The sequence below is a fragment of the Pseudopodoces humilis genome, chromosome 6, assembly GCF_049639895.1.
Source record: "Pseudopodoces humilis isolate 2021_Gansu_Grassland_sample_001 chromosome 6, ASM4963989v1, whole genome shotgun sequence".
Taxonomy (NCBI): Eukaryota; Metazoa; Chordata; class Aves; order Passeriformes; family Paridae; genus Pseudopodoces; species Pseudopodoces humilis.
Genome location: NC_142205.1, coordinates 15,018,222 through 15,044,354, shown reverse-complemented (window position 1 = coordinate 15,044,354; position 26,133 = coordinate 15,018,222). Strand labels below are relative to the sequence as shown.

Sequence of the window (26,133 nt, the reverse complement as noted above, 5' to 3'; positions counted from 1 at the left end):
GAGATTCCTCTACAGGCACAGAAGAACAAATAGAATTAAACATGAGTAAAATGTTACTTGATGCAGTTCATGTGATATCAGAGGGGAAAGCAGTAATTTAAACTAGAATTGGAATTGTAGTGCTGCACCTTCAGCAGTGACATTCTGATGCACTGCTTTTCACCCATTTTTAGAAAAGTTTTGGCTGAACAGGACTGAATTATTCTTAAAAAAGTCTTAAATATTCAGAATATTGTTAGCTCTCTGCAAAACCATTAAAAATTCATTAATACCTAATGTTTAGTGTTATTAATTTCTTGTCTGTTATTGGTCTCCACATGGAGGAGCTGTAGAGTTAGAAATGATCTAAGAAAAAACACTTCAAAGACATCTTCTCTAGGTTAACTACCCAAATCTATCATAAATGTTGACGTGTGTTCATCCTTTCAGCTTTTGCTAACCATCAAGTTGCAACAGAACTTGGAAAGATGTATCAGGAAAATAAGATTTGTCCATTTCCTTTGTAATTTTTTTTTTTTTTTGTGTGCCTTCAGAGGGTTGTGTCAGATGTGGAAATGCTGTGAGCTGCCAGCCCTCACAGCAGCTCTGAAATGCAGACTTCTATGGCCATTCTTGTGGCTTGCTGAGCTTTCAGCAGGAGCTTTCAGAGCCTCCTCCAGATGTGACCTCTGCAGCCTTACAGCTTTTACTGTGTTTCAAGGATTAGCTAAGGATCATGGAGGATAAATTTCATGGCTAGTCCTTTCAGTGGACAGGTCATGCTTTGAGGCTGACACATCCTGTGGAGGCATACCTTGTGTTAGCCCAAAATCACTTTTTCTATGTAGCCTAATTAGCTTCTTCAAAAGAAGAAGTAATAATCTAACTCAGTCAAACAGTATTCACAACTGTGACTGCACCTTCTTGTTGTCTTTGCTGGGATAACTGCTGTGGTTCTGGAGCCAAGGCAGTGGCAATGCAGCCTGGACATCAGTATTTTTAGTGACTGAAAAGTTCACCTTTCCATCTGGAATCCAATGAAATAAAATTTTCTGTTAGTTATTTGCAGGATTTAGGTCTCTGTGATAGGTGACCCCAGGCATCAGTGAAGCCTCCCACAGCCACTCACTTGCTCTCTCCAGTGGGATGGAGGAGAGAACTGGAGTGAAATAGAGAGGAAAGAATGTGGGTAGAGATAAAAACATTATAAGAAGTGAAGGGAAAAGGGGAGAAATGACAGCAAGTGGTGCAAAGACATTTAATTTACACCTCCCCAAAGCAGGCTGGTGCCCACTAAGTCTCCGAGCTGGGGTTACTCTAGGACAGCCCTCAGTTTTACTGCAGTGTGCAATGTCATACACCAGGGAATGTCAGCTGGGGTCAGCTGTCCTGGCTGTGGCCCATCTCTGGCACACCCCCAGCCTCCTTGCTGGAGAGGGGGCACAGTGAGAAACAGAGAAGGCCTTTGTGCTGTTTAGTGACAGCTAAAACATGGGTGTGTTATTAGCACCCTTCTAGTCACAAATTTAAACATAGCACCATATGGGCTGCTATAAAGAGCAAAATCCATCCCAGCCAGACCCAGCACAGTCTCCTACACCATAAAGCCTTTGGTTTTCCTTTCCTCTTTCCTAGTTTCCTTTTCCTGGAACAATTTCTTGGTTCCTGTTTTCATTTTCCCACTGTACTTAAAGCGTGTGCATGAAATGAGTGTTTATCCATAGCAAGTGCTAGAAACATCTTGTTGTGCTTGGAACCAGTGCTAAACTTCACAAAATTATAAGGCAATGATAAAATCATGAGAGTTTATGCAGTATAGTTTCTTAGTCAAGGTGAAACCATCCATTCTTCTCTCACCACACAGAATATGCACCTGTCTTTTCAACAAATATACAAAGAAAACCACTAATAATAATGGCCATAAGAAAGAAATTATTAGTCATTCTTATTACATTAAATTACATTATATTATATTAATTACATTATATACTATATATCTATGCATATGTATATTTATTGGTACAGCTTAATTTATTTACAGACTTAAGCTTTATGGAAAGAGTCATGAGAGTAGATGAAGACAAGAGTTATCACTGATAAAATTACCAGGCTTTTGAAAGTCCTTTTTGAAAGTATTCTGGCCAGGACTGCATTAGAGCAAAACTAGAAAGCAAATCCAAGTGTCCTTGATTTCTGAAAGTAAAAGGTTCAGGTCACATGTGGTTTACAGAAACCCAGACACAACCTCAAAAGAAGTTGTCAGCAGCTAGGGAAGAATGTCTCTCAAATATACCACATCTTGGCCTGTACATATTCTGTCTTCATTTATGTTGATCCTGTGTGTCACTTTGCAACAACATCACAGTGTGGAAGAATTTCACCACTGATCTACTGAAACTCAGATTTCAGTATTTGAAATGTTCTGTGATATAACCCTTTACTGACCTTGTTTCCCTTCACCCAGGCAGGATCAATTAGCATTTCTACTGTATTAGAAATTAGTAGAAATTAGTATTTCTATGCAAAGTAATTCAGTACTGAACAGTGCATACATCAGAAAAAAACCTAAAAATAATACTAAGTAACTTAAAATTCTCACTAAAAATAAATCCTACCATTATGTGAAGGTGGATTATAATTAGAAGAGGGTTGAATCTCATTTCTCACTTCATCCTCCCGAAGTATCTCTACAAGTATTGCCTTAATGTAAAAATGTTTTCCTGCTCTTCAGCTGGAAGGATATGGGTACTTTTTTGCTGCAGTGCTTTAAAGACAGCTCAGGCACTCGAGACAGCTCAAAGAGGCTGGAGCATCAGGCTCAGTGCTTATGGCAAGCAGGACAATCCCTCATATTCTGGTGATAACGTCTGATGATTTCATGTAATGTGTCTGTAATTTCTGCCTTCTCATAGTTACGTGTGACTTGCAATTACCCAGAGCGGAGTAAAGGCAGTCAGTAATTTACAATGGCATATTTTTTGTAATTTTACTCACTTTATCTCTCTATAAGAGACCCATTCTTTGTCCAATTGTACTTCTGAAGCTTTTCTGGTCAGACAGAGAGGCTCTTGCGTAGCTCTAAGCTATGAAAGTCTTAGCAGACTAAGACAGCAATTAGTCAATAGTTTTTTCCCCTGGCTGCCAAACCAACTTGAGCATGTCCTGAATATCCTGAATCTATGCTAATAAATCTAGCAGCCAGCCTGCTCAAATAAAACCACCAGACTTTGAAATGACTGCTCAGGAAGAGTCTTCAGCTGTGCTTAAGGTAGAGCTGTAGAGAAGTGATTAACTTGTATTACAGCCAAAAGAAATGACAACATACAAATTCAGGTTTTGAGGATAAGTTCTTCCTGATATTGAAAAGATCACTATGAAACACATTTCAGTCTAGTACCCTTTATTCCATGTTATTTTTACTTTTATTCTGAGATTTTTTTTTATTTTTATATAAAATGTGTCCCCTGTATTCTGTGAAAGATAAATCCAACCGAAGAAGAAAAAACAGTTGTGGGTTTTTTTATCTATCAAATACCATCTCTTATTTGATGATCCTGTAGCATTATCAGAAGCAATCAAAATCTTAGGGTCTGCTGAGATACCAACTCTTGTATCTTGTATACTAACAATCATTTTTATCATGGCATCAGCATTTAACATCCTGTATAGAAGAGGGTAATCCTGTTTATTTAATGGAAAATATTTATACTTCTTTGAATTGTTTCAGTCAAGGCAAACTTTCTTTAAGATTGTTCTGACACACTTTCACAATAAAATGAAAGGAGAGGAGACATCTCAAATTTCCCTTGTTTGAATTCAGAAGGCCTCTTCCTGCCAAAACGAAACACTTTGCAAACTCCATTTAGCATTAAAATTTTGCGTCTTCTGTATAATATGTAGGTTTTTTTTCTCTGTATTTTCTTGTTAAACAAGAGGAATTTCCTCATTATTTCAGAAAAATTCCTAATGGCCATGCGCCATTATGGGCTTGAGTTAGTGAAAAACTTGTATGTTTGTGAAAACACTGCTGTCCTTACCTACAGAGATAAAGCAATGCTCTGCAGGTCTGAAAGCAAACTGTTCTTTTTCCATCTGCCCATGCCAGTGTGTTCAGTGGGCAGGTCAGTAACAGATTAACAAATGCTGACTGCCACAGTTGTGAGCTGGGAGCCAAGAGGGCTGAACCTCTGCTGAACAGAGCCTTGGCGGTAATGAATGCAGGATTTTTTAATCAGAATGTTGCCAGCATAATGCATCACATAAATAAAGAAACACTACAAGTGAAAACTACTGACTTCATAGATGAAGAAGGTAAACAGTAATACTAGACTTACAAATAATGGATAAAACTATTAAGCTGTTAGTTTCACTTAGAGATAACCACTGTACGAAGCAGCAGTGTTCACTCAATTGAATAATCTTTCAGGAATATAGTTCTTTAATATAAATGTGAACTTCTGCATGAGCTGGAGTTTGCTGTGAAATAACCTTGCTGTTAAATCTTGTAAAGTGCTCTTCTTTATTAGCTTAAAATATAAAACAGTAATTTAATTTCTGTTGTTCTGTGATTAAGTTACAGTTAACTGAATTACAGTTAATTGCTTGAATTAACTAGTGCATGTTTCTTTTTATTTGGGTTTCATGATATTAGTTTTCATTTGGATGCTGTTGTGTCAAATTCAGTTGTCAGTTTTGGCCAGCTTGTGAAATAATTGGACAGTGTTAAAGACTCCATGGAGTGAGAAACTGATGCTTTTTTTCATATTTATTTAACTAATATGAATTTAACCCCAGGTCAGAAGTAACTGAAAATTGTTAACTGAAGAGTTTGCTTCCACTTCTTTCAAATAATTGTTCCCCCATGTAGAATAATTAATTAGCAGATCTCAGTGCACTGAATCCATCACTACATTTTAAATTAAACAGCCATTCCAGAGAAAGGCCAGTAGGCTATGGAATATCCTTTTGAAGCATTGGGCACAGGCAGAGATATGCAGAAGAGCTGCTGGTGGTGTCACTGCCTGTGTGACAGTGTTTTGTAAAAGGGCTGCAGCACTTTGGGCTGTTAGTTTACTGTCTTTTTATAACTCCTCAACTCACACAGTCAAGAAGGAAATCAAGTTACGAGCTCCTTGCCTGAAGCTTGTTTACCTAGGGCTGGGAATGCCGTGCCAGAGAGCAGCCCACAGCCAGCTCAGAGGGTTACTGCTCTGGGAGGTGGAGGTGTGAGTGCCACATCTGTTAATTACACACTCAGTCTCTCAGCAGGTATTCCCAGAGAAATGATGTACACCTACAGTTAGTGAACAGCACAAGAACAGACTACTTTGTTTTAATTACAGTAAGAATTCCCTGTTGATGATGTGTACCTATACACCAAAAATTGCTTGAATGCTGCAGGACAGTACTGATGGACCTTAATTTGAAATGTAAGTAGCTCTTCACATGACTGGATCTGTTTTAATTTGCTCTGTCTGAACATTTCCACAGAGAAAAACATCCTGTTGTCCACATGTATGACTGACAAATAGCTGATATTCTATGAAGCCCTATTTTTAGGTGGTCAAAGGAGTTCAATCAAACATTTACTAGTCATAAATTAAATTAAAGTTTTACTGTTTGTATATAAAATTCAGTTTTTATTCTGTGATTAAAAAGTTTTGAATGAAAAGGAGCCTCTTGATGTCACAGAGACAACACCACAAGAAATTGCAGTTTGTAAATAATGCACCACTGAAAATAATAGTATAAATTATAATAATTCCCTATATCAAAAATACACATATGTGGATAATATTTAAGCAGCAATAAGAACTAACTGAGAAAGTACTGCACTTTTTCCACACCAATGAATCACAGCTAGGAATAAAGATAAAACCTCTTCTCTTTGCTTAAACAGCAGAATTTAATTATTCATTTAATTATAACATTTCTGATGAAAAACTAAAGATGCTAATTACCTGCCTGAAGTTTCAGTCAAAAGGCAGAGGTATATCTCTGAACTGAGTTTTTCCCTACAGAATTTACACTGGGATTTGGGTATCCATGTTCATAATTCTCAATTACTACCTCTATTAGCTAGAGTTGCCAATTTTTCCCTATGCCTTTTAATTTTAAAAACTAAAATATATTTTATTTTAATAACTAATATCTCTCCATACATTTTACCTTGACAAATTAGCTGTTCAGGTTTGCCATTTGTTGCATGGATCAAATTGTCTTTTGATGAATTGTCTGCATTGTTTTTTCTGTGGCAAAACTGTGCATGCAGTTTACAAGCAAACAGCATTTCAGTTCAGCAAAGGGAACAACTAAGGTGTATTTTAAAATGTGCATGACAGAAAGGAAAACATTCTTTATTGTAAATCATGATAAACAGGTTTTTGCAGCAACTTTTTGTTGGCAATTAGGTGCTAATTAAGCATCTAGGAAATTGAGCTCATAGTTTAATTTTTTGTGCTTTCTTTTCAAGATGAAAATTGAAGAAAGTGACTGTTCTGATAAGGCATTTCCCAGAAGGATTTCTGAGGTAGAGGATGAATATGTACTATATGCCCAGGTAGGTAGAAGACATCCACAAAACCTCAGTTCATAATTAATGATAACAAAACAAACCAAAAAGATATTCTGAGGGCATAGCAGTAAAACTGCCTGATGTCCAGACCAACCTCCATAGACTGAGGCTAGTTTTTATGCACCTAAATATGTAAATCTTGGTTTACTGGGATTTTGAGATCATCTAAGCAGGTCAGGCAGGAGCTCCAGCTGGCTCAAGACAGATTGACTCAAAGATGAAAGCACCCATGTCAACAAGCACTTGACTGCAGAATCCTCTGAAGAACTCTGCATGCTAAAGACAGGAAGAGCTGACATGTCCACCTTGCCACAACCTCAGGGAGGGAGCACCAAAGCAGCAGAAAGCAGATCTTCACTTTTGCAGCCTTTTCTCTGCCTGTCCTCCCCATTTTTATGAAGTAGTAGGACTAGGCTGATATGTCCTATCACCAATGGGGCAGCTGAACTGAGATTGACATTGAAACTTATTTTGCTTGTCAAAACAATCAAAATGGGGAATTTTGAAAGTGATTAACTGTGGAGTGCTTAAATATTTTCAATACCTTGTGGCTGTTTTCACCAATAAATGGAATTTTGTAAACACCAACAAAAAAATCTTTGCAACATCATCCACAAGAAAATTCCCTTTCCAGATGAAGAGCATCTGGTATCTCCTAGTGAATATCTCTGAGAAAGTCTGTGACAGAGCTGGAATAGGAACACATAGCTCCTTCCTGTAAATCATGTGCTTGGTCCCATTTCCCATGGTTCTTTACATACTTGTAACCTTCCTCTCTTACTTATCTGGAGACATAGGTCAGCTGCAGTAGGAAGGCATGCCTTGGTGGTTTGGTGAGGATTTTGGCTTTGGCAGTTCCTCACCAAAAGAGCAGCTAGCTCAACGCTCTTCTAGCTGAACCTAGACCCTCATCTGTCAAAATATTTCCATTTATAGTATGTTAACCCAAGCAATGGGGCATGTTAAAACTGTACCTAAATTAGTACATTGGATGGGAAAGAGCCAAAGAGGAATACCTGTCTTTATCTTACACCGGCTTCTTCTTTTCTCTCTTGTACCTTTTTTTATTCTGATATTCCTCAAGCATATACAACAAATGCCTCACATTTCTTCAGTAAAACCATCTGAAGCAACTAAGCTACAAAGAGGGATGCCTATCCCCAGCTCTGAATGTTTTTATATTTATCTAGTGCTTTTTCTTTCAGTCTGCTCCCATAATGAGCACTCATGATGTAACCCACATCTTCACACACACAAAAGTTGGCAGAGAGGGGGGAACATAGATCATTGCTGTGCAGCTGAACCTTGGGCCTCTGTAACTAATTCAGCAGAAGCTTGAACTTGTTACTGAGATTCATGCCTATGAACACTGTCCTAAATGCAGTCATATAATCAGAGAATCCTAGAATGGTTAGGATTGGAAGGGACCTCTAAATACCATCTAACTCCAGACCCCTGCCATGGACAAGGAACCTTCAACTAAACTGGTTTGCTCAAAGCCCCATCCAGCCTGACCTTGATAATTTCCAGGGATAGGAAGCCCACAGCCTCTCAGGGTAACCTATCATCCAGTGTCTTGCCACCCTCATCATAAAAAAAAAAAATTTCTTCCTTGTATTTCATCTAATCCTAACCTCTCTCAGTTTAAAGCCATCACCCCTTATCCGGTCATTACATGCCTTGTACAAAGTCCCTCTCTGGCTCTCTTCTAGACCCCCTTTAGCTACTGAAAGGCCACTGGAAAATCTCACAGGAGCCTTCTCTTGTCCAGGCTGACTCACCTGCCTCAGCCTGTATTCACAGGAGAGGCGCCCTCTGATCCACTGATAAGGAATACCTCCGGACTGGTATTCCTTACTATTCAAATAGTTACTTATTTGGGGGGTTTGAAGTTCTTCAATACCATTTTTTGTGACACAGGGTAACAAAAAGTTCAAAAGGTAACTTTGAAATGCTTTGTGGAATTCTTTTCATTATCATTATCAAATTCTGCTAAACACAATGATAGTGCAACATGCTGATGAAATTGCAGGATACATCCCTCAAAAGCTGGTAAAAGACATTTTAGAGAAGCTCATGATCTGATAAAGTTCTTTTCATTGTTCAAGAGGAGGGAAGGACTGGGCTAAAGGGACACCTAAATTATGCAAGCTCACCTTGTCACCCGCATAGCCAGGCGCTTTTTTTGTACTAAGAATGAGAGCTGGCACTTTTCCAGGGAGGTGTGTCAGAGGTAAGTGAACATGGCACTGAAGTATCCTATTGTGTTGTAACAGTCTTTCCAGAGACCTGAAGGTGTGTCCCTGCTTTTATAAATACCACACTGCTCTTCCAAGGAGCTCCGACCCTTTGGAGAGAGGGGAATTGCATCAGGAGTCGCGTCTGGGCACCTCCGAGCCCTCTGCAAGGTATGTATTTTAGTTATCCTGCTTTTGCACTGTTCCACTTGCAGCAGAAGGTTACTGTCAAATCGTTACACATTCTAATGCTGTTATTTGCTGTGTTTGCAACAGAACTGTGAATCCCATATGAGGTTCCTTAAAGAGGGGTTTATGGAGTGAAAATTTGTGTATGGTATAAGACATGGAGCAAGTTGAGTAAGAAGTAGAGCCTGCTCACATAAGCTGCTACCTGTGTATTCTACATTCCAAATTTATGTAACTAAAGATATTTGCAGATTACTGAATGTTTAAATGATTCTTCATTAGCATGGATGCACATGAATTTCTGCTTTCTAATACAAACACTTGGCTACAGAGATAACTATGATGGAAACATCTAAACATCTAAAAATACATTTAGGGATTTAATCATCAAAATTCCAGGTTTAAACCCCTCTCTCTGATCCTGAAAGCTGCTTTATAAAGGCAAGCACCTACAGCAATAAGCATGTTCTGTGCAGATGCAGGGATCGCCTTAATAATAATTTGCTAACTAGCTACATTTCAAAACTGAAGTTGCACATTTATCCCTGGAATTTGGTGGCTTTAAACACAGCCCAGTACACTGCAGGTTATCTTAGACAGCAAAAAGGTAGTTCTGTTTGTTTAGCAGTTAAGGTGGGAAAGAATGCATCAACAGTTACTTATTGCTGTATGGAAAGACAACCACAACTTTTTTTCAGAGCAAATTTGAAATACTGGCATAACCAGTGAATTACAAGGATTTTCAGGATGCCTACAAAATAGTTTTTCTCAACTTGAACCAAATGGTTTCCTTTCTATCTGGCATATTTTTGAAGAATAACCAGAGGTTGGAGTCAAAAATGCTTATGAGTCATTTTACAAAATGGGAGATTGTGGGAACAACTGGTTTATTGTTATAATTTAAGATATCCATCTGTGACTGACAAATCCCAGGTTCATTTACTTCTCTGACTGCAGAAGAGATTTTAATTAAGGTACCTCAGCCACTGAGCAGTAGCATGTCCTGGCAGTGATTCTTCTGTTCCCCATTGCATAGGTAATGAAGTAACAGAAAGTTACTCCACAGCCTCTTACAAGGATAATTCATAATGGTGTTTAAACCAGGTATTATTTACACAAAGGACAGATCATTGTGCTGATAACATCACTTTAATAGGAACCAAAGAGCAGTGCAATGCCATGTCTGAAAAACTTCAACTGTCAAATGTAATACAGCATTAAGTGAAAATGTTTTTATCTTTTTGTTTGTTTGTTTGTTTGTTTGTTTCCTTGCTTTGAAGGCAGATAATAAGCAGAACAGAGACCATGAGGATCAAAAGCTTTGGACTCCTTTGTGTGTTGATGCTGGTCTCCCAGATGCTGCTAGCCAACTGTGAAAGACAGAAGGGAAGAAAGAAGGGAAGACAAGGCATAGAACATGATGGAAAAAAACAAAAGGAATCTAACCAAGGAAACGAAAAAGGGCATAAGTCAAAAGGAGGAAAATCATCTCCTAAAGGCAAGTTTGAAACCAAAGAAAATGCTGAGTGCACCTGGTCAGTGATGGACACCAATGCTGTTACTGTGCATGTACAGTGCAAGCATGGTGACAGTGAGTTCTGGTGTGAATTCTCTGGAGACCCTTCTAGCTGTGCACAGTATGCAGGAAACCAGAAATCCTACTGGAAACAAGTCTCCCGATCCCTAAAGAAGCAGAAGCAGATTTGTCAAGACCCTAAAAGTGTACTAAAATCTAAATTATGTAGGAAAGGCCCACAAAGTGCTCACCTCAGGTTGACTCACTCAAGCCTACTAACAGCAGTGGGTCCTGCCAAAGAGAACACAATGCATCACACAAAAGAAGTTGTTCAGACTCCAGCAGATGCCTCTGTGACTGAAAAAAGGCTAGAGCACAGTCCTCAAGACTGTGTTGAAGATGTAGATTACATTGACCAGAGAAAGGTGGCTGAGGAATACTGTCCAGAGAGCTTGCTTTCTTTCTGCAACTTTTTTATCACAATGGTCCAAGACAAGCGATGCTGAGGAGGTGTTTCTAAAGCTCTGAATCATGAAAGCCTGGTCTCTTTTAAGTTACTGCAAACCCTTCCAGATTTTATTCTCATGTTATATAGTGTATATAAGCAAGAAGGAATATATTTTTCTGATTTTGTATATACACAACAGACTAACTCAGTTGAAGATGTTATAGATGTTATGTGCCCAAATTGCTACCCAATGGATGTGTTACCAGTGGATGTTACAGAAGTGTATCAGTAATCTCCTTGGCCCTCTTTGAGCTGTGCAAGCCAAAGTGATGAATTCAGTGCCATGCACTTCCTGGCTATGTACAATGCTTTTGACCTAAAAATTACTAAGAAAAATAAACTTCAAAATACATTAAAATATTCCCTCTCTCTCTCTCTTTGTGTTTTACTAGATTTCTCTGTAAGTGTTAAACCTTTGTCAAAGAATGATCTTCAACAATATCTAGGTGAAGTGTTGTTTATAAAGTAGTTTTAAAAATACCTCTGCAGCTTTGCAAACTTCAGCTTTTGACAATGAGCTACATTATTGTTAGATTTTCATCATTGCAGTAATGAAGGGTAAAAACATTTTCTGATTTGTTTATGAGTGTGCAAATCAGTTTTTAACCTCACCAAAGGATGTCAGAACACTTTGGAAACATCAATTCCCTCTTTTCTCCTGCAGTTTGAAGTACATTGTACAAACTTTCTGGTAAGTTTCTGGGATAGAATGAGTTATACAAGTTTATACATGGGCCCAGGACTGGACCCCCTATTCAACAAATAAAGAGCTCATATTCAACACTGCCTGCATGGTTTTTGGAAATTCCATATTCTTTTATCTTTCTTTATGGAAGATACTAATATTTTTCCTGTTTGTTAAACTTCATCTATGTTAAAAAAACCCAAACAAACTAACAAAAACCCACAACATAAAAACCCCACCCAAAACTCCAAGAACAAAGTCTTTAGAAAATGTAAAACTAAATAATAACAACTGATCTCTGCTGGTTTTTTGAAAATTCAGCTGATTTGCTGAATTTTTGAAAATTCAGCTGGAAGAACTGTAAAATACAACTTACACTTTTCTTGTAGATCTGAGCACAGAAATATGGTCTTCTGCTACTGGTCCACTTGAGGAAACTTGAAATTTCATGAAAAACAATTTCCTGATAATTTCTAGCAAATTAAATTAGCATTTCTGTCTCTTGAGAAAATACAGCCTCTTTTCCTCTGTTAATATGTCATTGCTAGAATATTTTTAAAATGGGTAGTTATGAGTTGAATGTGGGATGCTGCTATTAGTCAGACAAACTGTGTTTGAGAAGGATTCAGATGTATTTTACCAAGTAAAAATGGCAAGAAAAGAAGCAGATTCTTCTTACTGAAGTTCTGGTCTCTGCATGCCCTGTGGAAACAGTAGCTGTTAGCAGGCCATAAATGCAGCAAAAATTTGGTTGGACTGGTGCCCATTAGCTAAGGAAAACTACAGTAAAAAGGGGCATCAACACTAACACCTGTGAGGCTGGGAGACACAGCCCTTTTGGTGCCAAGTAGGGTGGGAAAACATCTACCAGGTCTCTATTATTAAGGGAAATACATAAATACTGAAAGGGCAGGTAAGTTGCAGCTGCTAGACACTTTGTGTGTTGGCCTACACACCTTCACAACCACAGGAGACGACTGAGATAAGAAAGTCAAAAATGCAGAGGAAGCATTAGGAGCTTTATTTGGCCAAAGCAATCATACACTGCAGTAATTAATTGTTAATGTCTGCTCCAGTATACAGACACCTTTCTATTAGTTCCAGACTATAGCCAGAGCACTGGGCAGGCCTGACTTAAGAGGCTTACTTGCTCCAGATATTTTGGAAAATGTCCAATCCTGCCTATCCTTAGCTGCTGTTACTCTCAGGAGCACTATGGTGAGGACTTTGTTGCCTGAAGCACTATCACTCTGCTCTGAGGTGCCAGAAGGCACTGCTGTCCCTGTGGCTGCCAGCCAGCCAGGCACATTGGGCCAGTGACATATCCCAGAGCAAATTCCAGTTTGGGATTCCAGGGCTGTGAGTTACATCTCCATGTGCAGGACTGTCAGCACCTGGACCCATGTGCTGGAGTTGCACGTTGCTCTCCAGGGATGCACTATATTTCTTCTGCCTCATCTTCTTGTTTCCATTCAGGGCTGACTTTTATCTTCACATGTGGCTCTTTGCAGGAGGAAAACATGCTCATTCTCAGCAGCTCATGGATGCATTTCACCTTCAATGCAAGCAGTTGTGCAAGGACATTGTGGAGCATCAGGAGAAAAAGGGGGTCTCTGTGCAGCCTTTTTCCTCAGAAGGTGGCCTAATATGAGAGTAAAGATCTCAAAACTGTCTCAGCCAAAGTGAAGAATTTTTTACCTCCATGAGTGTGTAGTTTTGAATGTTCTTCAGAAGGGTGCATTTCAGAATAGCAGGGTCTGAGGCAAATATATCTGGAGTCTAACTTCATTACAGCCTGTTCTATTATTGTACTGACCACAACCAAATGGCTGAGAGGGTCTAAGGTCTCCTTGCACTTACCAAGCCTTGTGTTTTTTCAGCCAACATCCACAAAGCAATCACTTGACACCAATCACATATGAGTCTTTCTCTGGGGCGTTTACCGAGTCACTGAAGTCAGTATAACTTTGGTGATTGTGGAGTCAAATAAAACTTTTCTGGTATAAATAAAAATTTCCTGGTATGGTTCACCTCAGGACCTCTGCTCGTTATGAAGAAGTTCACAGCTGAGCTCTATTCTCTGGATCTTTGTCCCAGGTGCACCAGTTGTCCTTGTGTCACAACTTCATGTTTGAAGAACTTGATGGCAGTGACTTTTCTAACACATTCTCTTGCAGGACAGGCAGGACTGCAGTGAAGGAAAACAATGAATGGGTTTAAGTTCTGAGTGTGTGGTCCAAGTCCTCTCTCCTACCATATTGAAAACCTAACAATCTCAGTCTTCTTAGTGTTAATGTGAGTTATGGGAAAAAACAGCCCTATTTTACACCTGGGAAAACAAAGTACAGCAAGGCTGGATGACCTTGACAGTCATGGGAAGAATATCAGAGGCTGGATCAGCAACCAGACACAGATCTAAAATTCCAGAGGCTCCCTTCTCCCATGCTCCATAATTAGACTATTCTGCACAAGAGCTGCATGGATTTGCTCTTGAAGATATCCAGCTAACTTCTAGGTATTTTATAAATATTAGGAGTATCTTGGTGAAAAAAAAGATTACATTCTAGGCAATATAGTTTGTTTTCCAGACAACCCTGTGTGTTATAATTTGAATATTTACTTGGGAAGCAAGATAGGGCTTTTGAAGAGAAAAAACTCATTTTAGCTTCAGAGATGATGCTTCAGGGAGTTTCTCTTCTCCTGCAATATGGAATACTTATACATTTGGTACATGTTTTAGATGATGGGTGATCTTTTTAGATGGACCCAACCCCCACATACTCCCACAAATTCTTAAACTCTCCTCAAACTTAGGAGAGTCAGAAAATCAATTTTATTTTAAAAAGAGAAGAGGCAAATTTGGAATTTTTCCAACAGTTGTCTCCTAACATATGATGGTTTTATCTGGAAAAAGTTACATATTTCTTTGTATTCACTAGGAAATGGGAAGACATTGTTAGTGTCCAGCAAATAGCTGTGGCAGTGCAGCACTACCTAAGAACCTGTACATTTTGGCTCCTTCAGAGTTTTATTCATTACTATTTACTGCAGTGTATTGTATGCCCACCTTCACACACAATTTCATGTGAATGAGTTTCCATTCCTTTTGCAACCTCCTTTATTCATTTACCTCTTTGGCAACAGGACAAATTACATATCTAATCTCATATGTTGCTTGACTGCTTGAAGGAGAATAGAATCGAGTGACTCAGCCTTCCTGCTTCCAGGAGTTCCCCACCCTCCTCTTCCCCCGAGGGGGCCAATGGGTATCTGCCACCTGATATCACCTCACCTGGGAATGACCAACCATAGTGGAGACTGTGTTCAGACAAGACACATTTCATACTGCCATGCTCCCTCTGGGTAGACAGAACTGAACCTAGATAATAAATTCCCCTCCCTTTTCCACTTTTGCCTTGTTTTTTTCTGATGCTGCCCTGAGCAAGGCAGCTCAACACTTGTTGGTTGCTGCTGCACCTCACTCGTACATTTGCTGGGTTTGCATTCCAATTTGATATATCATATAGTTTGTTCCTCCAGGCTATTCCAAGAGTGATACCGTAACAGGAATTGATCAAAAGGAAAAATCCAGCTTCAAGGATGGGGAACTTAGTAAGTTCCAGCCTGCAGGAGTTCCTTGCAATCTGATCCCTTGGATGATGCTCCTAACGAGAGCATGCATGTCCTCTGCCTGTTACCACCATAAATGCTGCAAATCCTAGGGCATTTCTGTGTTCTAACATCCTGGAACTTCTTTCTGCTCCCTCCTTGGCCAAGCAGGGGAACTCTGAACCCTGGCTGCAGTCATCACCTCTCTTCAAAAAGCCTATGAGGAGAAGGCAGAAGGCAGAACTCCTAGTGAGCTCAGGGTTATCAGACACTGAATATGTGGAGGGCTTGGAGGAATATCTGTGTGTCTCTCCTGCTCCTTCCATTGCTATTACTACAGTGAGACAATACATGGTCACAGCTAAAGAGAGGGGACTGGCCATGACCTAAAGCTTTTTACCTGTTTGCAGAGCTTTGTAGCAGAAAAGGATCCATTAGGGCCTAGCTTATCCCTTAGACAAGGATTGATACCTGAGGGATTTCTTTGGAAACACACTGCTATCCATGTAAAGTATATGTTTTATTTAGCCACCAGAATTTCTTCCAGACTTGCTCATCAACCCCACTGGAAATACCTGGTTTTTAAAAAAGTAAGTGGAAGAACAGTGAAATGTTCCCATCAAGCCAATGTTACCTGCCTGCTTGGCCACAGATCATACCAGACCCCATGTGGAAATGATAAACTTAATTAACCCAAAGCTCCCAGTGGAATGTGTAAGTCTCACACTGATTTCCAGGCAACAAACAGACACATCAAAGGGACTTTGTTAAATCATTAGAGCATGTGACATGCTCAAAACCATCCACCAGTGTGCACATATGAGTACTCTGTGGTGCGTTGTGTATGCCAAGGAAGAGAGTTGTTCCAGCCAGCCAGAAGGTTTGATGTTAAAATTAATCTTGAAATGAAGAAATTACAATATTATCTGTAACAGGAATATATTCTATACATCCATAATATGTGCAGTAATTATATGTAATAAGTGTGCTTAAATACAAGTATATTATTTATATAATATGATTTACCTTTACATTTTTTGCCTGAAGGTGCTGTGGTCTCTAAAGTCACTCTAGGTGGAGGTGATGTGGTTCTGTGAAAAATCTTGCACTGCCTTTGGGCCCCTGCACATCAGCTGAATCCCACCAGATGTATGTGCCAGGGCAGCTTTGTTCCTGCTGTTTGTTCAGCGCCTGCAGTCCTCAGTGTCCGGCAGGGAGGCCTCCAGGTAAGTGTTACACTCAGAAACACTCTATTCCTTATTTACATGTGCAAATTGCACAGAAGAGACCTAAAGAGTAAGCTCAGAGACAGACAGCAGCAGAGCACTAGGGGAGCTGGATTTTGTGCAGTTCCAGGGGAAATATTGTCTCCAAAGAAACCGTGACACATGGGCACGTGCTGGTGCAGATGGGGTGTTGGGGTGCACAGCCCCCATCTGGGTTAGTGATCAGGTTGCTGCTTGTACAGGGTCTCTAGAGCTCCCAGGCCACTCTGCAAGTGAGGACATCGGCTGATGATGTCCTGGCCAGTGTCCAGAGAGATAATTACACTGGGCTTCCCAAGCTCTTCTGGGAATTTCAGTCAGATGCAGCTTTCTTCACTGTCTTACACTGCTTTGTGCCCTGACTGTTAATGCTCTGGTGTGGCTGATCTCACATAGGCAGGGGACTGGAAGAATATTTACTGAAGTCCCCCAGGTCTGAAGGAGGATCAGTAATTAAGGCAATTTTCAACTGTTATTTTGAGGGAAGATATTGAAAAAAAAATAAATTAAAAGTGATGATTTTAAAACAAAAGCAGAAAAAACATTGTTTTCAGAGAGGTAGATTTAATAATAACCATTAGAAACAGTTTTCCTATCCAGTGGTTTTATCTTGAATGTCCTTGTGCTTGGTGTTTCATCTATAATACCATCCACAGAATCCTATGAAAATGTGAGTATCTTTGCCCTAACAGTGTAAGGCTTAAAAACATAAATGAAGTCTGCATCAGCAGTTCAAAAGCCAAGTTCCAAACAGAAAGAGACACCTATTTATTATTACCTTAAAAGTTGCTTTCTAACCTAATTTCAAAAGAGTGATCCACAACTTTTGAGTGCTTTACACTGTGAGGAGAGAGACACCAGGCAATCAAGTGTGAGCAGTATTAGCAGAAATTACAATTGTAAAGTTGACTCCTTCAAAATAAAGCAGTGAAAATGTACCTGCAAAAGAAATGCTAAGAAATGATCACATGAGATTCTATGGGAGTTTTGCCTGGTGGTGAATAAAAGTGTAATTCACAGAAAAGAGACTGGTAATGTAGGAGCTTGTGACCCTACCTGCGTGGCTCATCTGAATTTGAATGAATCTCCCTACTTGCTCCTGTAGACAGGTCTGGCAAGAGTACAGCTGACATTTCCAGGAGTGTGTTGGCTTCATCTTCTGGAAGCACAGAAAGGTATTTGGAGATTAAAACTCTCTTAATTTCCTTATAGCACCTGTCTATATGTGACCCTTCCTATCTCTTGAATGTTGAATTTGATTCCTCTTTGCATTTGTATTCCTTGAGTGGCCTTGTGTTTTCCTGGTGAGCTCCACCCATTTACAACAGCACTGTTTCCAAGGATCTATGTCTATTCAGTGCTAGTGAAGCTCCTCTGGACTTGCATAAACGCAGCTCAGAAGTAACTTTGGCTATCATTTGGATTAATTTTATCTTTTGAAATAGCTACTGTAATTTACTATTTATGAGTAAGTCAGAGGAGGCCTAATAATTACATGCTTGCAAATAGAATTAATTGAAAAATTGAAAACAGGATCAAAGGAGAAAGTAGCAGAGGCACAATCAATGTCTATCTCTCAACATCTCTCTCTTTCCACCCTCTCATATGTCATGTATTTTAGGCCATGTATTTTAGGCTTCTTCATGAATACAAGACATGACTGCTGCAGGAGTTCAGCACACACCGTCGATATGACCCCGCTGGTATCTAGAGCTAATGTACCTGACCTGATGAGAACCACTGTCTGCCTAAAAAGATCCAGATGTGTTCATTCTGTCTGGTTTTGTGACTGGGACATCCAGTTATCATGGAGTGTTATTCCCACTCTTAGGCTGGGCACTCCTGATTTTTGCAGCCCAGAGTTCAACTGATCATTGATAGTGAGCAGAAGTTTAATCCAGTGGCTGCTCTCACAGTATTCCTCCTAATTTAAATACAGAAGGAAACAAACTTCACTGATTGCAGCAACACTTGAAATGTTTGCTTTCTTTAGGCATGTTCTCACTAGTTTAAATGTTACTGCAACCAACTATGACGAGTTACTGCTCACCATAGTCACCTCAGATTTCATCCACCAATCACAGGTACACAAGAAACTACAACATATCTGATGTTTGTAAGAAGCATCTTTGAGACTAGGCAATTTCATGGTCCTATTTTCTCCCCCTTTATTTGGGGTGGTGGTGTTTCCAAATGCCTCTGGTTCTCCAAAGTCAACCAACATGCTCTAAAACTTGACCACTGAACTCTTAATGCCATAAGAAAAGATATTTTCATGGAATCTGGGAGTCTCTGGGTTTGATCCATCAGATGATGAGTTGGAGGCAGCTGTATTATGCTTCAAAGCTCTGATGGAGGCCGTTTAGTTCTCTTTCTCCTGTGTCATATTAGTCATATGGTACTCAGTCACCAAACAGACATGCTGCTGGTGCACAGAAAACAGTAAATAACAGGCACAATCTGGGCTGTGCATCGCAGTGCAGACCATTCAGGAGCTTCAGACGAGTTACAAAAGAGATCTCTTTTGAAAATCACTGTAGAAAAACAATTACCAGTGCTCCTTTTGCACCCAGTTGATTTACTGCACATTGGATATGCATCTGTCTGGCAACAAGTAGGACATATGAGCGATGCTTTCTTGGCTCTTTCCAGGATCCAGTTTGCTGTACTGACATTTAAGGAGATGTCTCACTGGGACACTAATAGGAAATGAAGTCTGTCTGATGAAGATAACATTAATGGTGAGCTGCTAGGTAAAGCTCAATTTGGAAAAAGAGTTCGAAAATACCCTTTTTAACCCACCAGGAAATTCATGTGTTTCTTTTGTGGTCATCATCTCAAAATCCATGACCAATGGATGCTACAAATTAAATAAGCCAGCAGTCCCTGTCACCACTGCATGCAGGCTTTTAAAATGCTTGTGCAAAAGCTACAATTTTCTAAACAATAAAAAAGTTTCTTATCTTCTACATCCACATTTAAATTACTGAAATCTGTATCTTGCAAGAAATAACTTCCTTAGCCTCACTGTTTCTTTGGATTTCTAGACTACACTGATAGCTCTGCAGTATTCATCCTGCCTTGGAGGCAAAACAGCAGATTCCAAGAAAGATCCCAGGGATGGAGGTTAATCCCTTTCATACACCTTACAGCTGAACTTGCTTGTGCTTCTACCGCATGGCAGACATGAATTCAAGTTAAATGCTGTTGGAATACAGCACAGTTATCATAAAGCTGTACATATAAAACATTGGCCTTCACCCAAATTTTTTTGAAAAATCAAAGAGCAGTAATAATATAACATTAGAATCAAGTAATGATTCAAAATTCTAAATAAATTCAGGTGCTAAACCTTTCATTTAATGGCAATTCATTTGAGGAGGCGGATCAAATGTGTAACAAAATATTCAAACAGTCACGCCTAAGTCTTCCGTTTATTCAAAAGCCTACAGTCACTCACTGCTCTTTTATTCTCTATCATCTGTTAATGAAGAAATATGAAGTGCCTCGGGACATGAGGGACGTGTTTGACTGCATGTAACCAAATATTTGTTGTGCTTTGTTACAAGCAGCAGTACAGAGTACCCTAAAGGGGTAAGGTGTTGGTGTTTTGAATCAGCAGCAGCAAGATGTGGGAGAGGAGTAAGATGGGAAATAAGGAGCAGCAGCACAGCAATGGTCATGCAGAGCAGTGTTGCAGAAGGCAATGGATGGGTTGCATGGGCTCAGCTCACCAGCAGCCCTGCACAGGTACTCTAATCCGACCTGAGGATGTTGAACACCTTGTTTGCTAGTAACAGCAGAAACCTGTTACAATAAAAACCATAAAGATGGGGGGAAAGAGAAACCAGTTGCAGCATGATTTTCCTTTGGGGAAATAAACCATAAAACCAATGTGCATGGCACTGCCTGAACTTCACCTATTTTTCCATCAAGAAATGTAGCCCTGGATTTCTCTGAGGACTGCAGCATTCACCCAGGATTCTGGACACCTCGTAGTTTAAACACAGCTGAGGGAAATCACAGTGCATAGTATATTAATGTATTTTGGACAGTCTTGTGTCACTTCACATGCTGCCTGCAACCACAGTTTAGTATGTTCCTTTTCTTAGAGGAAACAGAGCAAACTCACAGCAGCTCTAGGAGTGTGTGACACCAATGCTAATCTTATCTGTGCTTCTAGCAGTTTAGACATGTGCCTTTGATGTGTGCCATTGTCCAAGGTCCTACAGGTCGCAGATTGAGTTTCTGTTACTGCTTCATTGAAAGGCAGTATAACCCAAAATAACCCTATGGCTTGCAAGCAGCATGCTTTCCACAGAACCTGCTGATTGCAGAAAATTAAAAAAATTAAAACTGAAGCTGACAGGTCAAAATCCAACATCAATCAGCTTTTGTTTGCTTAGTTCTATAGCCAGGAAAAGAGCCTTTACCTGAGGCTATCTTGCAAATTTTGCAGGCAGGAACATACCATGAAGCAATATTTCTATAGGGAACAGTTTGTTCTGTTTTAGTTGGTAACAGGAGCTGTGGTTTTGTTGAGACCTGTGTTAAGATACTGTATTCATGACAGGGAAATATATAATTACAAAATTAAAAGTTCTTTATTATGTTAGTCCATCATCATAATTGGTAATGTGTGTAAATTACCAATAAATATGTATTGTTTCATTCAAGCAATGATTTTTAATTTAAATTTGCTGCATTTTCTGCATTTGCTGCAGCAAAAAATGCGGGTGTTTGGAGAGCTTTTCTGACTGCTAAATGTGAAAGTGGTCAGAGAAGCTGGCTAATGTTCCTCTCCTCTGGCTGCACTTTCAGCTGCAGGGTGCATGGTGAAATCTCTCAGAGATTACAACATTTTTACCAAGCACCAACTTTTCTAAGGCAATCAAAAATCCTGGCAATCACACAGGGAATAAAAATTCACCACTGCCAATGATGCATCATATTTCTTCACTCGTCCTACAGCTCTTTTTTTCTGGGAAATGCTGGGTCTCTAGTGACAGGGCTCCTATCCAGCCACTGGGGCCTTTTCCCTGCTGTGGTTTCCTCTTGTTTCCTCTTGCTCAGGCTTGAGCAGACCCAGGGAATTGCTGATGCTCTCCTTCTCTGGGTAGTCTCCCACTGTCAGCACTGCTCTTTGCAGTGGTGCTCACCAGGAATCCTGGGACACTATGGCTTGGGCAGCTGTAGGACAGGCAGGACATGAGGGGCTCTGCTCCATCCCCGTGCCTGGGGCTGGGCTGCCTCCTGCTTGGACTCAGAACTGGGGACAAAGCAGCACAAAAGGCTGGGTTCTGTCTCAGTAATGATTAACCGGAGTATCCCTGTCAGTACTAACCAGGGTTTTAACTGAATTCAGGTGACAACAACATTCTTATCTCTGGGGATTGATGTTTTGCAACAGACTCTGCCGTGGGTTCATTGACCTGCGGGTGCCTGTCACCTCACGAGACAGCCCAGGCATTAATATTCAGTACAACTCATCCACTGCTGAAAATAATACAGCCAGTGATATATAAATAATTTCCTATTCATTTTTAATTTACTACATCAAGCTTTATCATGTCACGTCATGACCACAGTAACCTCGCCTGAAGTAATTGAAGATTATGTCAGTGAAAAGAGTGAAAAGCAATTTTAGAGAGTCAGACTGGTATGTTTCTACTGTGGGATTGTATAACTTTTGATATTGTTATTAAAAAGCAATTATCTTTAAACTGGCATGATTTATCATGCTGCACATACCGATATCAAAATCAGTCTCCCAATAAATTATCTCTGCTCCTTTGAGACAATTTTGTGAAACTGCGAACACAAACAGTCCAAACCAAAAGGACATCAAATATTAAGTGATTTCTCTCTTTTTCTTTGAAATGCAGATCATCTCTTTTTGGCTTCAATGTTCACTTATATCCTACAGTCCACATGCTGTGCCTTCCATTTACCTTACCTATGGACATCTCTATTTTACTGGAGAACTGAGTAAAAATGGCATTAACAGGGAAAATGTGTAGAATTATGGCCAAATGGAACACTTGTGGAGCATTTGCAGAACACAAGTGTGGCACTTGGGGAAGGTTGGGAATTTAAAGGTGACTGTAGAGCATCATCAGATCTACAGCAATGTTTCCATGATTTTCTGTGCTTCAGCATAGTATTCAAATCAGGGAATAACTCAGACATTGGAAAAGAGGTCTTTAATTTCCCAGGATTACACTTTTTCTCCTGGTATTTTGAGACAGACGAATGTTGATGCTGGTGGAGTCTTTAAGGCTTTATGGAAGGCTAATAAGTAAAGCTTGATACATATAATTTGTACTTGAAGGTATATTACTGTGTAGAAGTCTATTTCTTTAGGAAGATGGAGTGACAAAAGGCCTGGATTAGAAAGAAATTCAGCTTGTTATAGTTCTGTTAAACTAGAATGTTTGAGCTAATAATTAAAGGGAAAGGTTATTTTGTAATCAATTAACCATGGTCGAATGATAAGAGAGCATTCTGGTGTAATTTGAAGCATTTGAAAAGAAATTTTGCCTACTATAGTGCGTTTATTGATGCCATGATGTTGCATTATGAAAAATAATGTGTGAAATAGATCATATGAAAGATATTTGAAAGAGAGGTTCCTTGAAACATCCCTGCAGCCAAGTATTTTAACTACAATGTCCACCCACTTCTGCTGGTTATTATAACAACTGGGTTGGTTTTGTACAGTAGATAATTGGCCTCTCAACTTTGCCCCAGCAAACTTGTGAATACTTTCTGTAATCATTTTATTATAACTCATTATTGATAAACACAGTAAAAGTAGGGACTGCATTTCAGTCTAGCTGTGTCAGTCTACAGCCCACAGGGAATACAAGGTGAACATTTGCAGTAAAAGAATAATAAAGAATGGGAAAGGGTGAAGAAAAAAGACACAGATTCTAGCAAACGTATCATCCTGAAATGTTTACATAAGTTGATCTCTTTAATTCACCAGGAAAAAAGCATGAGAAGAGCCTAGATTAAGAGTTCCTATCAGGAGGAGAAGCCGCCCTTCCCCACAGAAGAAATTATCTTTAACACAGGATATAAGAGGAAGTTTTTAACACCTGAGTATAATCATAGAATGAATCATAGAATGGCCTGAATTGGAGGTGACCTTAACGATCATCTAATTCCATCTCCCATGCTGTGGATAGGGACACCTTTCACTAGGCCAGAGCTCAGAGCTCTATCCAACCAGCCCAATACAGGCAAACTATAAATTAGTTTCCAGTAATGATGGTAGGCAATTACTGGAACAGCCTGTGATGAAAAGTTCTTCACTGCCTCATGTTATCAGAAAGCGTGAGACCGGTGCTGCTCTGCAAAAGCTGTGTTACTTAAAGCACAATTTGAGGGTAAAATAGAGGCATGACACAGGTTGAAACTAAAAAGCTTTAATATTCATAAGATCAGTTGAGACATTATGACAACCCTTATGATTTTAAAATTTTAAAATATAAGTTTATTGTGCCACCCATTTAGGCAGGAAACCTCAAACCTGAAGATTAAATTGTTTGCCCAGTGTCCCATAGCAAGTCCCTAGAAGCCATAGAAATTAATCCCTGGGTACATAATACATTCATACAGCTGCAGCTCAAACAAAAATGTAGTTGATTAATGAAAAAAAGATTGAAACATACCAGGACCTGCTTAAACTTATCAAGCCATGTTTTGTTATTTTACTACTTCATATGAAGCAGCCCCACATACCACATATCAGCAGTGTCTGATATTACTCAAGAAAACAGGAACATAAAAAATTTGGAGACTGTAACTGTCTTCCTGTTTCCTATTTTTAGACCGTTTTTAGCACAGGGAATGAGTAATCTGAATTACAATTGTATTTATTTCTATAATATATCTCTGTCTAGACCACTTCTTAATGTTTCCCTACTGTAAACCAAGCACATAACCACAAACTGATGTTGCTGGAAGTCCAAGGCAGGGAAGCAAAGCTGGCTCCTTCTGGTCACCGAATGTTGGATGTAACCTATCACAGCACAAAGTGATGCTCTGTGCAAGGCCTCGTCACCAAGAGCTTTATCATCCATCCCAGTGTGCTCCAAATGACTGTTCTGTGAGTTACACACCCCTCAGACAAGAAGCCTTTTGTTCATTCCCTGAAGGTTCAGAACTCAGCTGCAGAGCTCCCAGGTCTAACTAATGGAGAGCTATTGATTTGATTAGTATTCCAAGAAGAATGGGAATGGAAAAATGTTTTCCCTCTGAGTTTTCCCAGTCCTCTGCAAACCATTATTGCCACTCTCTTGTAATGACTAATTAATTTCTAGATTCATTGAGAAACCACCACCCCGCCATTTTTAAGTGACCCTTTCATCTATTTAAGGTGCAAATATAATTTACACCTTGCATTTTTACTCCACTAGGCCATTGGAAATAAATCGTAAGATCTTTTTTTCATGGCAGTTCCATACATAATTTTGGCTGCACTCCTATAAATTGGAGAAAATAAAGGCCAAAAATCTAAGCAAGTATGGCATGTGCAGAAAAACAAAACTGTAAAACAAGTAAATGTGATCTCAGTCTTGGAAATTCAGGGAGTCAAAAGAAAAAATATCTGAAGTAGAGTGAGCAGATTAATAACAATTTATTTTTCTCTAGCAGAATGCAGATTTTCTAATTGACTGCATTTGATATGACTTCCTTATCACACAGTCAGTTCCTGAAATTGTTAGCGAATTTTAGGACTGTGACTTTAGATACTCAGAAAATGGATTGTAAAATTATAATTTTTAAATGTTTTGCAAAAACCATTTATCTGCTGCATTTGAGAGGATGCTTAGATGTCTTTTGCTGCTTTGCAATATTCTCACAGGGAAATACATCTGAGGTTAATTTTATTCAACTTTAACCACCCGGAAGCTAATTTTATGAATTTGAGCTGATAATCTAGGAAACTTTCATAGGGAGTGGAGAGAGATAAGGATCTTGTGTTGGCATGCACATCATCCCTCTGTGCTGCCCTCCCTGCTGCAGAGCAGGTTAAGTGCTTTCAGGAGGAGCCTGATTTGCCCTTCTGTTTATAAAGTCTGTGCAATCAGGTGACTACCCTTAAATGGCAGGACTCCTATCTAAAGTATTTAGCATGGATTTTAACCCTCTCTGCTCTACTCTCCCTCCATGCACACCCAAATCCCAGTATTTAATTGAATTAGGGGGTAAGTAGCTGTATTGCTGTGAAATATGGTGGTGTGGAGCACATGCTGCTCCATGTGCTTCTTGTGTCTCCTGATCTGGGCAATCACTGCCACAACGAGAGAGGAGGAGCAGCAAGCAGGCAGCTGCCTTCTCCTGCTCCACAGTGCAGTGCTGAAAATAAACATGCTCTTCAATCTATAACACCTTTCTTTCCACTAGATATAAGGTGTTTGGTTTTTTCCTAAGAAAGGAAAAAAATATTATCCCAGACTATTTGCTTTTCTTGGTTCATCAGGAATTTAATGAAATTTCTGTTGGTAAAGCAGAAGGATAACCACTCAGACAAACTATTTGTTTTCAATCTTTTCAACAGCCT

The 26,133-nt window shown here is 39.5% G+C and overlaps 1 protein-coding gene across 2 annotated transcripts; it reads left to right on the top strand.

Moving 5' to 3' along the window:
* Positions 1–4,175: 4,175 nt before the first annotated feature.
* On the top strand, positions 4,176–11,363 carry FGFBP1 (fibroblast growth factor binding protein 1). Of its 2 annotated transcripts, XM_005517823.3 has the most exons (5): positions 4,176–4,290; positions 5,322–5,408; positions 6,452–6,538; positions 8,830–8,961; positions 10,260–11,363. In XM_005517823.3, exons 3-5 carry the CDS (start codon positions 6,516–6,518, stop codon positions 10,999–11,001), a joined length of 897 nt encoding a protein of 298 aa, XP_005517880.2. In that variant the 5' UTR covers positions 4,176–4,290; positions 5,322–5,408; positions 6,452–6,515; the 3' UTR covers positions 11,002–11,363. The 2 variants fall into 2 exon arrangements, with proteins under 2 accessions (XP_005517880.2, XP_087912817.1); XM_088056691.1 differs by lacking the exons at positions 4,176–4,290; positions 5,322–5,408; positions 6,452–6,538 and having other exon boundaries at positions 8,901–8,961; positions 10,264–11,363.
* Positions 11,364–26,133: the final 14,770 nt, after the last annotated feature.

What these genes read in the sequence shown, in the direction of transcription:
- FGFBP1 (XM_005517823.3), top strand. Translation starts at nt 6,516, where the DNA reads ATGAATATGTACTATATGCCCAG. An exon ending in AATATGTACTATATGCCCAG is followed by an intron (nt 6,539 to 8,829) that starts GTAGGTAGAAGA and finishes GTGTTGTAACAG; the next exon opens with TCTTTCCAGAGACCTGAAGG. An exon ending in ACCTCCGAGCCCTCTGCAAG is followed by an intron (nt 8,962 to 10,259) that starts GTATGTATTTTA and finishes CTTGCTTTGAAG; the next exon opens with GCAGATAATAAGCAGAACAG.